This window comes from Wyeomyia smithii, chromosome 2 (genome assembly GCF_029784165.1).
Source record: "Wyeomyia smithii strain HCP4-BCI-WySm-NY-G18 chromosome 2, ASM2978416v1, whole genome shotgun sequence".
Taxonomy (NCBI): domain Eukaryota; kingdom Metazoa; phylum Arthropoda; class Insecta; order Diptera; family Culicidae; genus Wyeomyia; species Wyeomyia smithii.
Window position 1 is genome coordinate 153,606,066 of NC_073695.1, and position 13,864 is coordinate 153,619,929.

Sequence of the window (13,864 nt, forward strand, 5' to 3'; positions counted from 1 at the left end):
ATTGTGGAACAGTACCACCGTCACCCGTAGTTTAATTGGTCAAAACACCATGCCGGAGACAGGGAGATTGCGGGTTCAAGTCCCGTCGGGATGCGGTATATTTTTCCAAATCTGTATCATATTTCCAGTTCGCTTATTTTTCGTTTTTTCCTACTTCACATACTGTCTGCTTAATGAACTTGCGTGTTAACGGGAAAAAGCCGTTGTTAAAAATAGAAATTCAGTTCCACCTTTCGTAGTTGTGTCTCACTTGCAAGCACGACGCAGACTGACTTTGGTCTCGATCACACAGGTCTATAAGAGTTATCAGCAGTGAGTGTAGTTAGGGGTGAGCAATAGAATAAGTCGGCAGCGGAATGTGATACGATATAGATTGTGGAACAGTACCACCGTCCCCCGTAGTTTAATTGGTCGAAACACCATGCCGGACACAGGGAGATTGCGGTTTCAAGTCCCGTCGGGATGCGGTATATGTTTCCAAATCTGTATCATATTTCCAGTTCGCTTATTTTTCGTTCTTTCTCTACTTCACATACTGTCTGCTTAATGAACTTGCGTGTTAACGGGAAAAAGCCGTTGTTAAAAATAGAAATTCAGTTCGAAAAATTTAGCCGTACGGAGCACCTTCCGTAGTTGTGTCGCACTTGCAAGCACGACGCAGACTGACTTTGGTCTCGATCACACAGGTCCATAAGAGTTATCAGCATCAGCTGACTCTTCTGTGTGTGATGAGACATTCCCTCCAGTCTATAAATAATACTTGCACAGCAGTGTGTGTAGTTAGGGGTGAGCAATAGAATAAGTCGGCAGCGGAATGTGATACGATATAGATTGTGGAACAGTACCACCGTGCCCGTAGTTTAATTGGTCAAAACACCATGCCGGAGACAGGGAGATTGCGGGTTCAAGTCCCGTCGGGATGCGGTATATTTTTCCAAATCTGTATCATATTTCCAGTTCGCTTATTTTTCGTTCTTTTTCTACTTCACATACTGTCTGCTTAATGAACTTGCGTGTTAACGGGAAAAAGCCGTTGTTAAAAATAGAAATTCAGTTCGGAAAGTTTGGCCGTACGGAGCACCTTCCGTAGTTGTGTCGCACTTGCAAGCACGACGCAGACTGACTTTGGTCTCGATCACACAGGTCTATAAGAGTTATCAGCATCAGCTGACTCTTCTGTCTGTGATGAGACATTCCTTTCGGTCTAAAAATAATGCTTGCACAGCAGTGTGTGTAGTTAGGGGTGAGCAATAGAATAAGTCGGCAGCGGAATGTGATACGATATAGATTGTGGAACAGTACCACCGTCCCCCGTAGTTTAATTGGTCAAAACACCATGCCGAAGACAGGGAGATTGCGGGTTCAAGTCCCGTCGGGATTAGGGTTGTCGATATTAAAAATAAAATATCGATATTCGTTTTATCGATATTAAACGCGGTATCGATATTGAAATCGATATTACGTGTCGATATCGATGTTTTATCGATATTTTCCTTCATATATGTTTTGTTTGGATTTTAGTTAGGCCTGAAACAAACTGAACGCCGACGTGAGCGATCGGGCGAGATTCTTGCCGAAGGTTAATAAACAGCCGTGAGTAGAGTTGTTCATTAACCTACGGCGAGAATCTCACCCGATCGGTCGCGTTGGTGTTCAGCATGTTTCATGCCTTAAGCAGGTATTAGACGAAGCAAATATTTGCTATTTTTTAATACAGATTTTATTTTGTGCAAATAAAAATCGTACCAAAAATAGCAAATATTTTCGTCGTCTAATACCTGCTTTAGTATTGCATATTCCGGCGAAGGGTTTGCTATTTCATCTCGTCCGTTAGGACAGCGGGCCGTTTGCTGATCGCTTTACGCAAGGTGCATTTTCCAATCAGATTAAACCGACGTTTCGTGAGCCGCGTCTCCTAATCGTCACTGATTCATTGACTAATCAGCAGCCAGTTACTGAAGCATCCTACCTGAACATTCATGTTATCGCTTATGTAACACCGATTCTTTACTGAAATTCATCGATCCTGCCATCCCAATGTAACACCAAGGCATCGCATTTGATCGGTTTAATGTGGTGGTTATTGCTCCGAGAAGTTCCACACCCAAATTTCTGGAAATTCGCTCTATACATGCTGTCAATAAAAAAAGAAAAATGGCAACCATATTTCTGTCGAACTGCTTACATTTTCCATCTAGCACTTATTGATTCTAATACCAACAATTCTGGTACCTACTTTTTAGTTGGTTTGCCCTAAAATAGCTGAAATAGAGTAAACGTCCTTTAATTTCTATTGACCTTTTTTCGAATAAATATATTAATCAATGGAAAACCCAGCCTTAACCAGGGTGGCCACCCAACCGAGAAAACCGGGAAAAAACCTGGAATTGTTTGGAACCGGGAAAAAACCGGGAATTTCACTGAATATTACAAGCCGGGGTGAGATTGTCAGCTATCTCATGGCGATCACTAAAATTCCTTGAAAAAGTTTTCTTGAAAACGACCAAGAAAGACTGGTCTTCTGACCCGGAAGAGATGGCTGACAGGTCACGGGCTGGATGGCACAATCTCACCCCGGCTGCCAGTATATTCAACTCATTTCTCACAGTGCTTATATCAGTTTTGTTTTTATTCATCTTACTCTTGGAAACTAACTCGACCACGGTAAGCTCCCCGGAAGTAGCAGTGAGACGGCTCGAATTTTGCCTAGAGCAAATGGTTCACGAAGATAATCTCGCGGGAACTGTAGTTGACAGATTTCGCCAAGAATACTCACAACTGTTGGGTATGCATTCGACGGAGACATTGCTGACTTCCTACCGCCGTAGTGAAAAACGCCTTGATACTTCCTGTAGAGATCTGATAGCTGATTTAGGCAAGAAACGTCCTAACTTGACCGTGTTTATTAAGGAGATTTTGATCCAGCGATTGGTGTACGATGCAGTACAGGATGCCGGTGGTGAAGACGAAATTGATATCACCAAGTCGTTAATCTATTACGCTCGCGTTTCACATAGCCGATATATTGAATTGTTGAAGACAATGAAGAAGGAGAATTCAGATCAAGATGAAGAAGCCAGAAAGAAGAATGCCACGGCCCGTGCTCTTGAAGCTAATGTGTTTAAGTGTAATTCTTTTATATATTGAATCTTCGGTGGTTGAGGTAAAAACGGTTCCTACAAACTTAATTTGGCCTAGGAGTCCCCGGTAATGAGTATTTTATGCGTTGTTTATAAGTTTTAAAAATTCTACGCCCCTGCGAGCGGCCTTCCGGCAGTTAACCGGAACATTCGCCATGGCGGACGAAAACCTGCGTGCAGGCATGTTTTCAAGCTTTTTCTGTGTTTTTTATTAATTCCTCCTCCGTTTTCGCGACAAAATTGTTGGAATAGATCTTGCGCTTCAAGTTTGCCCAGAAATTCTCCATCTCCTCCAAAGATCGCTTCGAGTAGTGGGCCGACGCCAAATCTGGCCAGAACACCGTGTCTTCGCCCTTATGGTATTTCTTGATAAACGACACAACTTCTGGCAGGCACTTCGTACTGGAAATTTCCTCGTTCACGGCCAGCCCGGAGCAAAAGAAGAGCAACTTTGACATCCCTTTCTCGCTGATTGTCAGCCACAGCCGCACCTTCTTGGGGAACTTGGTCTGTGAAATATACTTCACCTCGGTGCTCACTTTCTTCGTAGGGGAGGTAAAATACAAAGTGCCCTACTAATCGTTGTCATCTAGGGTTAGATAGGTCTCGTCGTCCATCACCACTGTCACATCGCGATTTGCCAGGGAAATCGACTTGACCATCTTAAACCTCTGTCGCTGCGTCATTGCCTGCAGCTCCGAGACTAGCACCAGTGGACGGGACTGCTGCTTCCTGACATGTATGCCCATGTTTTCCAACAACTTTTTCACTGTTTTACCGCATGCACCAACCTCCCGACCAAGTGCACGCAGTGATTTAGCCACTTTTCCCTCGGTCTTCCTCTTCAGCATCCTTTGAAGCTTCTTGTCGTTCAGGGTCGTTGGCCGTCCAGAACTGGGCTTTCTTCCGATGCTTTGATCGTTGTCCAATTGTGTCAAGATATTGTAGATGCCGGAACGGCATACCAGGCGTCTACAAAGTGCCGCACGATGTCCGTTTTTGACGTGGCGGGGTACCATTTTTTTACCGCAAACGTTATCCTCTTGAAAAAGATGACGTCCGTCACATTTTTCGAATTTCTGCAACAATATTTCTGGATTATAATAAGCCTGAACACGCTTAAAAAGTGACTATATTAGAATGTAATTCGATAATGGGATGTAAATCGACAGTCACGCTTTTGAAGTAGAATACTTCTCTCAGGAAGTTCGGCTACATAGGGATGTGAAATGAAAATCTAAAACCAAAAAAAGTATAAAATATGTCCAATTTCAAATGCTAATAAATCGGTTAGTATTCGATGGATTTCCTCCGTTCTTGCAGCAATAGATTGGAAAATCTTCTAAGATTCTTCCCAGGATAAGATAATTGTAATTTTATTATTCACACTATTGTACTATTGAAAATAGTCAAGCCTCGTCAAAACGAAAAATTCGACTTCTGATTGGTCGTTATATGCTTGCTTCCCAAGCACGGTCGACAGGATCATATACCTTGCAATTGAAAACATGCTATTTGGCCTATATAAGAGCCTGTTTCAGCCGGAGCCGCTCATAATAGTTCTAGACAGCGACAACAGCAGTCGTCCTTCCTTAGCAGCAGCACTAGCCCTGTGGTTGGTCACCACGTCTCAGGAGCAGTGCGGTTCTTCTCAGCGTGTGTCGCCAGACAGCCATTATTCCCCCCGTGTTGGGGCAGCATGAAGATTGCCATCAGGAAATCCAATTTCGGAAATCAAAATGCTTTTTTCAAGGCAAATAAACAAGTCTTTGAAAGTTAATAATTTTTGTCAACGCAAGCAAGCATTATGTGTTGCATCCTAGCAATGTGAATTTGTCGCACCCGTCTAATTTACTGAATGTGAAATAGCTTCCACAGTGCATGTTGTCCGTGTATCTTAATTCCCCCAATGTTAGGGCAGCCCAAAGGTTGTAATTAGCAACCGATTTTGAACCGCAACATGCTTTTTCCAAGGCAAATAAAAAAATAATTGAAGGGAAATAATTTTCTGGCATCAACACAAGCAGACATTCTGTGCGGGATGCAATCAAATTCTGTTGTAGTTGTCTAATTTTCACTTTATTTAGTAAACCCCCCACTGTAGGGGCAGCGCAAATGCTGCGATCAGCATAACCGACATTGAATAATAAACTGCCCTGTTAGAACGCATTCACAAAGGCAGTTAACTCGAATATGCAGAGCTTATTTGAAGCCGATTCAAGCAATCAGCATTAACAGAATTTCGTCGTCTCCCAGCTGCCAAGTTGCAACATGATGCAACACGCAACAACGAGCAAACGAAATCGCTTGATGTTACAAACCGCAATAAAATACGGGTTAAAACCGTTGCGTGTGTGAGAGCACCATCGGTGTTTATTCGCTGGATACAAAAATCGAATGCGAATTGTGGAATAATTCGTCTAAAGAACATAAGGAAATGGTAAACCTGAACCGAAAGGCGTGGCCTATTACGTAGCACCCTTCGGCTATAAAAGAGTGTGTCTGGTAAAATCAGCTACATTCATTAGTCGGAAGGTGAGCTGGATGGACCGTCCACAACGTTGACAGCAGTAACAGCAGATATCGGCACTTAGCAGTAACAGACCATAGCAGCGGGTCGCGCCTGTGGCTGCCTTCAAATTAAATAAATCACTTGCCCTGCGGTTGGTCACCACGTCTCAGGCCTCTGCCAGGCTGAACGCCAACGCGAGCGATCGGGCGAGCTTTTTGCGGTACCCGACACTTCCTCTAATGGAAAAGTAGGATCATTTTGTTTAGAAGAATATTACTGTCGGTAATATTACAGAGAGATGCGATTGCATCATATCCGATATGGAATTGAACAATTGTTCTTTTGAGGACAAATAAAACACTTAATTTAAAGAGTTAATAGCTTTGGGTACCAGTAGCAGTATGGTAACAGCCTCAGCGGTAGGTGCAGCCGCTACTTCCCTAAGGCCGATGTAATAAGGAAGTAAATGGAAGCGGCACGGCGAAACAGTTCGGGTGTTCTTAGACGCGCGTCATTTTTCGCACGATAGCGGCGGTATTAGCGGTAGATGCATTTGCCAACACTTACTCCAGTAAAGCCGTGTCTAATTTTCAGTGTGAAAACATCTTTCTATTGTGTTGGCCGTGCGCATTAGGCCTCGACCAGGCTAAACGCGATAAGCGGCGCGAACCGATACGCCGGCCGTAGGTTAATTTACAGCCGTAAGTAGAGCTGTGTAAAAGTATTCTACTTCAACCTTGCGGTCGTGGCTTTGCACACAACCCTCCTGTGATTTTTTTAACCCTTAACTGTATGAAAAAATGCAGAATTCTGAAGTACAAAGAACCGGGAAAAATATTTGAACGGACCGGGAAAAACCGGGAAAAACCCGGAAATTTAATTTCGAGTTTTGAGTGTCACCCTGCTTAACGTTTGTTTTCAGTATAATGTGCACTTTTAATGAATATCTTATATTGTGTGTAAGCATTTTAAATTTAATTTTGATGCCATGATGAATTTATGATCGGTAGGCAAAATTTTGCCGGTAGCACTCCCCTGATGGCAACCGAGAATATCGGACAGCAATATCGAGTCGCAATATCGACATATCGATAATATCAAATGCGCCAATATCGGTCAAAAATATTGATATTGTGACGAGCAAATATCGATAATATCAAATATCGATAAAATATCAACAACCCTAGTCGGGATGCGGTATATTTTTCCAAATCTGTGTCATATTTCCAGTTCGCTTATTTTTCGTTCTTTCTCTACTTCACATACTGTCTGCTTAATGAACAATAAATTCCTATCTGATTAAATTAAAAGTTGGAAATTAGAATTAAACTATCTATCTAAAGTAAGTGTTATATATAAATATATTTAGAGAGCAGTGGATTCATACAGAAATTGAATATCCAGTTTCATGCAAGTATTGGATAACCTAACTACCCAAGTAACAAAATAGCTTATATCCAAGTTTTTTAATAGGTAATACAACCAAAACATAAAACTTTCAATGCCGACCACGCAATTATAACAACCTAATAACAACAGCTATGAACATGTATCATGGCTAGTTGGCCCAGCTTTATTGAAGTCGTCAAAACTTCATATGCGCTCCACCATACGACCAGATGTTTTTTACAACCCAATTTGATTGCCATAGAATGGCTTCGAAATTTTAACAGAGATATATTCTCCAAACTAACTGTGATGCATTAAATTTTATCTTGGTTCCATTTCTCAGTAAAACATTTCCTTCCGACACTGCAAACTGAATTGTGTTAAGTTTTATTTCCATATGAATTGAATATTGAATATGTTGTTGTCTAGTTAATCGTTTTCGTACATGTAAAAACAGATGCCGTGAAATATTTATGTTGAAACCGGTCACGAATTTTATCGTAAATACTGCGCGCCGTTGAAATTCTGCAGAATATTAGTATTTTTTCAAAGTTGAATTCTTCTGAGCTAAAGCAGTTTCTTGAATTAAAGCTAGGATTTGTTGCATTTTACTAGATGTATGCCTTAATCAATTATTTGAATTGTACAACTACCCGTGGTATCGTGAATATCATAAAAGAGAATGAAAACATTAGGTCCAATTCCAAAATTTTGCATTATTTCCATTGAAGACGACATGTTGTTTCGAGTAAAACCACAAACGCATTGAAAATCCTGTATTATAACCGATTCTCTTAAATCGATCAGAACTTAGCTTATCATGCCTATGTTACGATTATCAAGTGTTATGTGAGCCACAATCTGATGTCGAACTCGTTTTTGCGGTGTAGCTACACGAGGACTACACTTTTGCCATGTAGCCGTTTTTTCACTTTGCGAACTACACCAAAATAGCACGTTTTCTGTCCCGGACTACACCCGAAAAACTCAAACTGTAATGCGGTACGAAAAAAATGACAGCTGAGTGCAGTTTCGTTTGAGTGTTCGTTTCCCTGCTGGAAATTATTTTCGTTTGGCTGCGCAAAATCCAGTGCAACCAGAAGAATTTAATGTTTATGAAATGTTTATATTTATTCAACGGAACAAAATTTCGAGCAGGGGTATAATTGCTATTTGGGACTACGAAGGTACTGATATTTATTTGGTTTTTGCACGAGAAAAAGAAGAAAGGACATATTTTTGCCTTTGACAGCCTTTGAAATCTCTTTTGACTTCGTAGTCACAAATTTTTCTATTGCCATCCTTTTATTTTTATTTTCTCTCGTTTCACCAGACTTCATTGAAACAAAAAAATAATGTAAAGTGAACAAGTGATGATTTCTTTACCAGAGCTTGGCACTTCATTCAAATTCTTTTTAAATTTTATATATCGCAACTCCCCAAACTGCAATCAAAATAAAATTGTGTTAATTGTGTTTCACTTTCAAAATTTAGCTTTTTTAAAAGATCGAGCCAAAAACCAGCTATTTCGCAACACGGTTTGTTGAACTCATTTGAAATATTTTCACGCACTCGTGCTGTCCAAGTCAACCAATCACGTTTGGAGCAAAATACCTGCAGCAAACCGAGGCAGGGTTGCCACAATTGATTTTGTTCATTTGGTTGAACAAATTTTAATTATCTGTACTGTTAGGCATATCTGCTCAAAAATCTGTACAAAGCAGTTTGGTTTTCTGTCTCATTTTAGATAGCTCAAATTAAATTATTCAAGCCTGTTGTTGAGTAACTTGGCATTACTTATAAAAAATAATAAAAATTGATATTTTGAATGATTTATGGAAACAGTACAATTAAATAATTAAGATCTAAACAATAAAAAGAATAGTAAATCAACACGGAGATGTGAATGCAAACAAATGTGAAAGACTGTAAGACTTTAAGAGCTTAAAATAAACGACGATTTTAGTTAATACCACAGCAACATGAAATATAAATGTGCTTCAACACAACCTTCGTAGCATACATTTTAATAGCCTGGAATCAATTTGTTAATTTAGTGTACTTGCTAATAGATTCTGTGTCATCGATTTATTCTGCAAATTTGTAAAATTACAGATTATTTTGCACATGTGGCATCCCTGCCAACAAGCCGAATTCACGTTGCAACCATGGCTCACTGTCAGAAAGCCTAAAAATATAAAGTACGGACCACGTAGCATGTGTAGATAGCTTAACAAGCTCATATAAAACGGTTAGAAGATAATCACGTATGTGTTTTTAGATATCATTTTTCAATATTATCCCGGTACAATCATTCAAACATGTGTCTGTCACCGAAATACGAAATACGAAATACCTCGCTGTCAGTGAGTATACGGTAAACAGTCTTTCATTCAACAACAGGAAGCTGCTCGTTTGTGGAGTAAGTACTCTGTACAATTTGAATAAAATTAAAATAATTTCAAATCGGACTCCTGGGATGCCATTTAAAATTGTGCAGACATTCGAGGACGGCGACCAGTGCCTCAGTGTCGTACCATCCGGCTGGGATGGAAGTGTGACGGAGTTCTCTACTGGCCAAACACCGCCAACAACGCCAAACTGATTCGAAATCAATATTCCATACCGACGGTCAAATGGCAGCAAATTCCACGCACTAAGAAGCTTATTCGGGCACAGAAAAGGAGGAGTACCTAAACAATTTCCCTTCGCTTACTATGAAGGAGCCTCGATGGCAGATCACACCGATTAATGTTGACCAAAAATGTATCCGTAAGGATTTTAATCAGTTCGTTCCTTCCGATTCTGCACTGCAAAACGCATTTCTGCAGTCAAGTTCAGTCAATCAGAATCAAGATGAATCGCGAAAGCAAACGGTAAGTTTTGTTTTTGCTTATTTATTTGACATAACCCTAATTTTACCGCAGGAATCATTACTGACTGATGATGTTTTCGAGAATGTAGTGTATGCGAACCAAGATTCCAATGACGGAACAATCGTAATCCAATCGATCAGTCAGCCATCACCAAACGACACTGGTGCCAATCAAGCTGTCATCATTGAAAGTTTGGCGAATATCGTCGTCACCCTTGCCCAGTTGAAAACTGGTTTGGATTTTCTTAACACCAAAGTGGAGAAAATTGAATCTCTTTTAGAGTTTCGAGACAACGTTTCGCTTATTACTACTGACGAAAATTTCAAGCCAGTGGATTCAAAAGAAACGCTGGATGCTTTAGAAGCGAGCTTGGATAACGAAAAAGTAATGGCCAACTATATATCTTTTAATCGACCTGGTAATGACACGGCAATTTTTGACGCAGTGCTCTTGGACGGGAATGTCCAGAGATCATACACCATCGGAACATACCGGATCAGTGGAGTCTCAAATGAAAGTTCCTTTTATGCTTTACACTAAAGTGCGTAAACTGTTTCTAAGGCTGATCTTGCAAGCTGACAGCGCGTTTACTTCAGTTATGTGCGATGTTTTTTTTTTAAAGCACTGAAGAATAGCAAGCAACGTTTGCTATCGAAAACAGTTTCTAAGCACAAGAATCGCCCAAAAAACCTACAATATAGTATCCGCCAACATGAAGTTCAGCCGATTGCTGCCCAGATGAGATCTAATATTGTAAACATCGGATAGAAAAACTGAATTCAAGTTTGACGTAAATAACAAAATGTATTTCTGTACATAATTCAGGTCAATAAAATAAAGTTGTTTGGAAATTCCTTTTTATTATTTACTGTTTCAATGTTGGCAGCTGCCTCGTCTTCTTAATGTTTAAAAAAGTCTAGAACGTCTTCATCTCCACCATCAATCACCTCCGGATAATTCTGAGTGTAGCTGGCGTCACAAACGTTATAAAAGTCTTGTTCCATAACATCATCCTGCTGCACCATTTCAGCGTTGTTATTTTCCGGAACCGAAGTCGAAGCTTGTTGAAAATTTGACACCACATTATACTGAGATGACAAAGAACAGCGAATTCTCGCGATGTTTTGTCTTACTCTCCTTCTATATGTCCCACTTGCCTTAAATACTTTCCAACCACTCATTTTAAACAATCACTTGGACAATCAGTTTTTTAACAACAAAAATTTTCTGTTTATGTTTTATTCAATGATATCTTAATGCAGGTTACACCTTCCATACAATCAACATGAAATCAAATTACAGCTTGGTTTTTTAATATACCTTGCTGACTGACTATTATACAACTTTCACAGATTGTGTATTTCTGGTTTCACTTGGTTGTTATAAATTTCAAAATAAAACAATCTTAAAATCGACAATAAAACTGTGGAGCTAAAGTTAAATTATGGAAGGCATATAATGGTTGTGATGAATATTTGCGGAACATGTTTCATGATTATCAAATAAAACCAAAATATAATCGAAGACTTTAATGCGAGCCAACATAAAATAAAAATATAACAAGAATAAATTTTAGAAGCATTTTGATTGTTACTTGGGTAATCAATACACATGCACTGAATTAGATATCTATACCATTTCATAGAGTAATTATACTATCTACCGCGTAATATAATTATCATTTAGACATCTGTTTCCAAAGAGCATGGCTGAAAATTGAAAAAATAAATTCTATCGTTGCCGCCGAATTACGTACGAAGTATATAGTGTTTAGTTTTCTTCCCAATGCTGACAATTTATTTAAATTAATTTCTTCAGCCACAGAAAGCAGCACAACAACCACCGTTGACATTTCGTGGATTTTCTTATAATAGTTCACTTACTATTTTATTTTCGTAACATTTTTTATTATACCCTTGCACATTATAATTTCAGCTGTGGAAAAATGCTATCAAAGCTCTTCCTTGTATGTTTTTGGGCCGTAACAAATTTTATTGGTGAACGTGTGCATTTTTGTCAGGAAATTTGAACTGCGTTGGAATTGATGTGAACTTATGTAATATAATGTGTGAATTATCTGTACCGATGACTCTAAGTAGTGAATAGTTGGAGAAGGGAGCAACACATCTGAGCAAGCACTGCAATGTAATAGTAATAACTTATTTCAATATATATTCTTTATGCCGCAGAAAGCAGCAGAGCAATCACTATCGACATAAACTAGTTACATATGAATTCATCTATTTTATTTCAGCAAACCATAACGCACACTCTCCATTTGTTTTTCGAATATTTTCCTATTACTTTTTTTACATGTTGTACGTTAAAAATTTGAAAGTTTCAGCTTTGAAAGGAAGTCAATACAAATATTATTTAGATATTCTTATTTTTCTTATTGTATTTTAATACATTTTTATTCATCCCACTTTATAAGTAAATAATTATTATTATATTGTTATAATTAATTAAATGAATTATGATCATATCACTTATCAAAGTGAATCCTGATCGGTAACCCACCCTATTAACAAAACTTCCATCCGTGGTCTTTGTAGGGATGCAGAGGTATACTCGGTCTCTAACAAAGCAAAGACTGCATTCTAACATTCCTTCCCTATTGTAGGTTTCGTGCGGCACTGGCACAACAGGAAATTTATAGTTTCGAGCGAAACGTGTTCGAAAATTTTCGTTTATAATCATTTTCCTTTTCACGAAAACCTCAAATTTTTCAAACTTTTCCTACTCACCCAACCGATTTGAGTCTGTTATAAACATATAATGAGCAAGTTGTATCACGGTGTCTCTGGTTGAAGAACTTATCCAAAAAAATTAGTATCGCTCTAATACTCGTCATTCGAAAGCTTGAGCTGTCCCCTTTAATATCCTACCAAAATTGAAATGTTCTATCGGGGGGTCTAGAACAGTTTGTTTTCGAACATATATTTGTAATTGAAAAACTAGTGAAATGGAAATAAATAATATGTTTCAAAAATATAAAAAGTTATCAGGGTTCTCTGATCGTACTGAAATATTCAGGATTGTTTTTATTTATATAACAAAACAAAGCTTTACAGAATATCAGATTTTTTGAAAAGGATTAAGTGGGGTAAAAAAGACCCTTGAAAATTTGGAGTCGAAAAACAGCTGAAAACAAATAAAATTTTGTGACTTTAATTACGTTGATTTCGATTGATGATTGATTTGATTGATTTATTCAAAAATCGACATTCTATCCTACAAAAAAAAAAATAAAATGCCGGTTGTCGTGGTTTCATTATAGGATATTTGCATTTTTCTTCAAAAAATTGTGATTATTACAGCTCTTTTCTGCTTGTCAACAAAACTGGACCTATACGTTTTATAGAGCAACTCAAGAGCTTTCATTTGATGTTATTAAAAAATGCGCCGTTTTAGTAACGACCGAGAACATTTCATTATTCATACATGTTTCAAATCATTATTTAAACCCATTGTGTCAGGAGTGCAACTCCGTTGTATCGATGTCCCCCAAATTTCCAGGGTTTGTTCATCCATGAAATAATTTGTACATATAAGTTTTTTGGGAAAGGAGTTATTGGGGTGAAATGCAGAGCGGAATTCAGGTGTTGGGGGCCCAGGACAAAAATTTTCGTGGGGCCTCTTTTCTCAATAAAAATTAGTTGAAATGATTTAACGCTTCGCTGGAAGGTGACGAGCAAAACAAAAATAAAAGGTCTCCAACCTGTATTCACGTCTGGTCTAGAACCAGGGGGCCCCTCGTGTCGAAAGGCCCGGGGCATTGGGGGGCGATGCCACTTAAATCCGGACCTGGTAAAATGGCATTTTAAACTCTAATGTCCAGGTGCTGCTAAAATCATAATGCTACTGTAACTTTGAGTAGAATGCATCGATTTTTCTGCTATTCGGTATGCTCATTCTACCATTAAGAATGTTTGAAGTACTGGCTA

General features: G+C 38.8%; 2 protein-coding genes across 4 annotated transcripts in view; both read left to right on the plus strand.

Moving 5' to 3' along the window:
* LOC129725653 (1-phosphatidylinositol 4,5-bisphosphate phosphodiesterase gamma-1) overlaps positions 1-13,864 on the plus strand; it is a 603,559-nt gene that overhangs the window by 547,364 nt on the left and 42,331 nt on the right. The gene's annotated exons all lie outside the window — the stretch shown is intronic.
* On the plus strand, positions 9,708-10,648 carry LOC129725659 (uncharacterized). The gene is made up of 2 exons (XM_055681715.1): positions 9,708-9,917; positions 9,969-10,648. The coding sequence occupies exons 1-2, from the start codon at positions 9,759-9,761 to the stop codon at positions 10,455-10,457; spliced, it is 648 nt and encodes a 215-aa protein (XP_055537690.1). The 5' UTR covers positions 9,708-9,758; the 3' UTR covers positions 10,458-10,648.

What these genes read in the sequence shown, in the direction of transcription:
- LOC129725659 (XM_055681715.1), top strand. Translation starts at nt 9,759, where the DNA reads ATGAAGGAGCCTCGATGGCAGATCACACCGATTAATGTTGACCAAAAA. An exon ending in ATGAATCGCGAAAGCAAACG is followed by an intron (nt 9,918 to 9,968) that starts GTAAGTTTTGTT and finishes ATTTTACCGCAG; the next exon opens with GAATCATTACTGACTGATGA.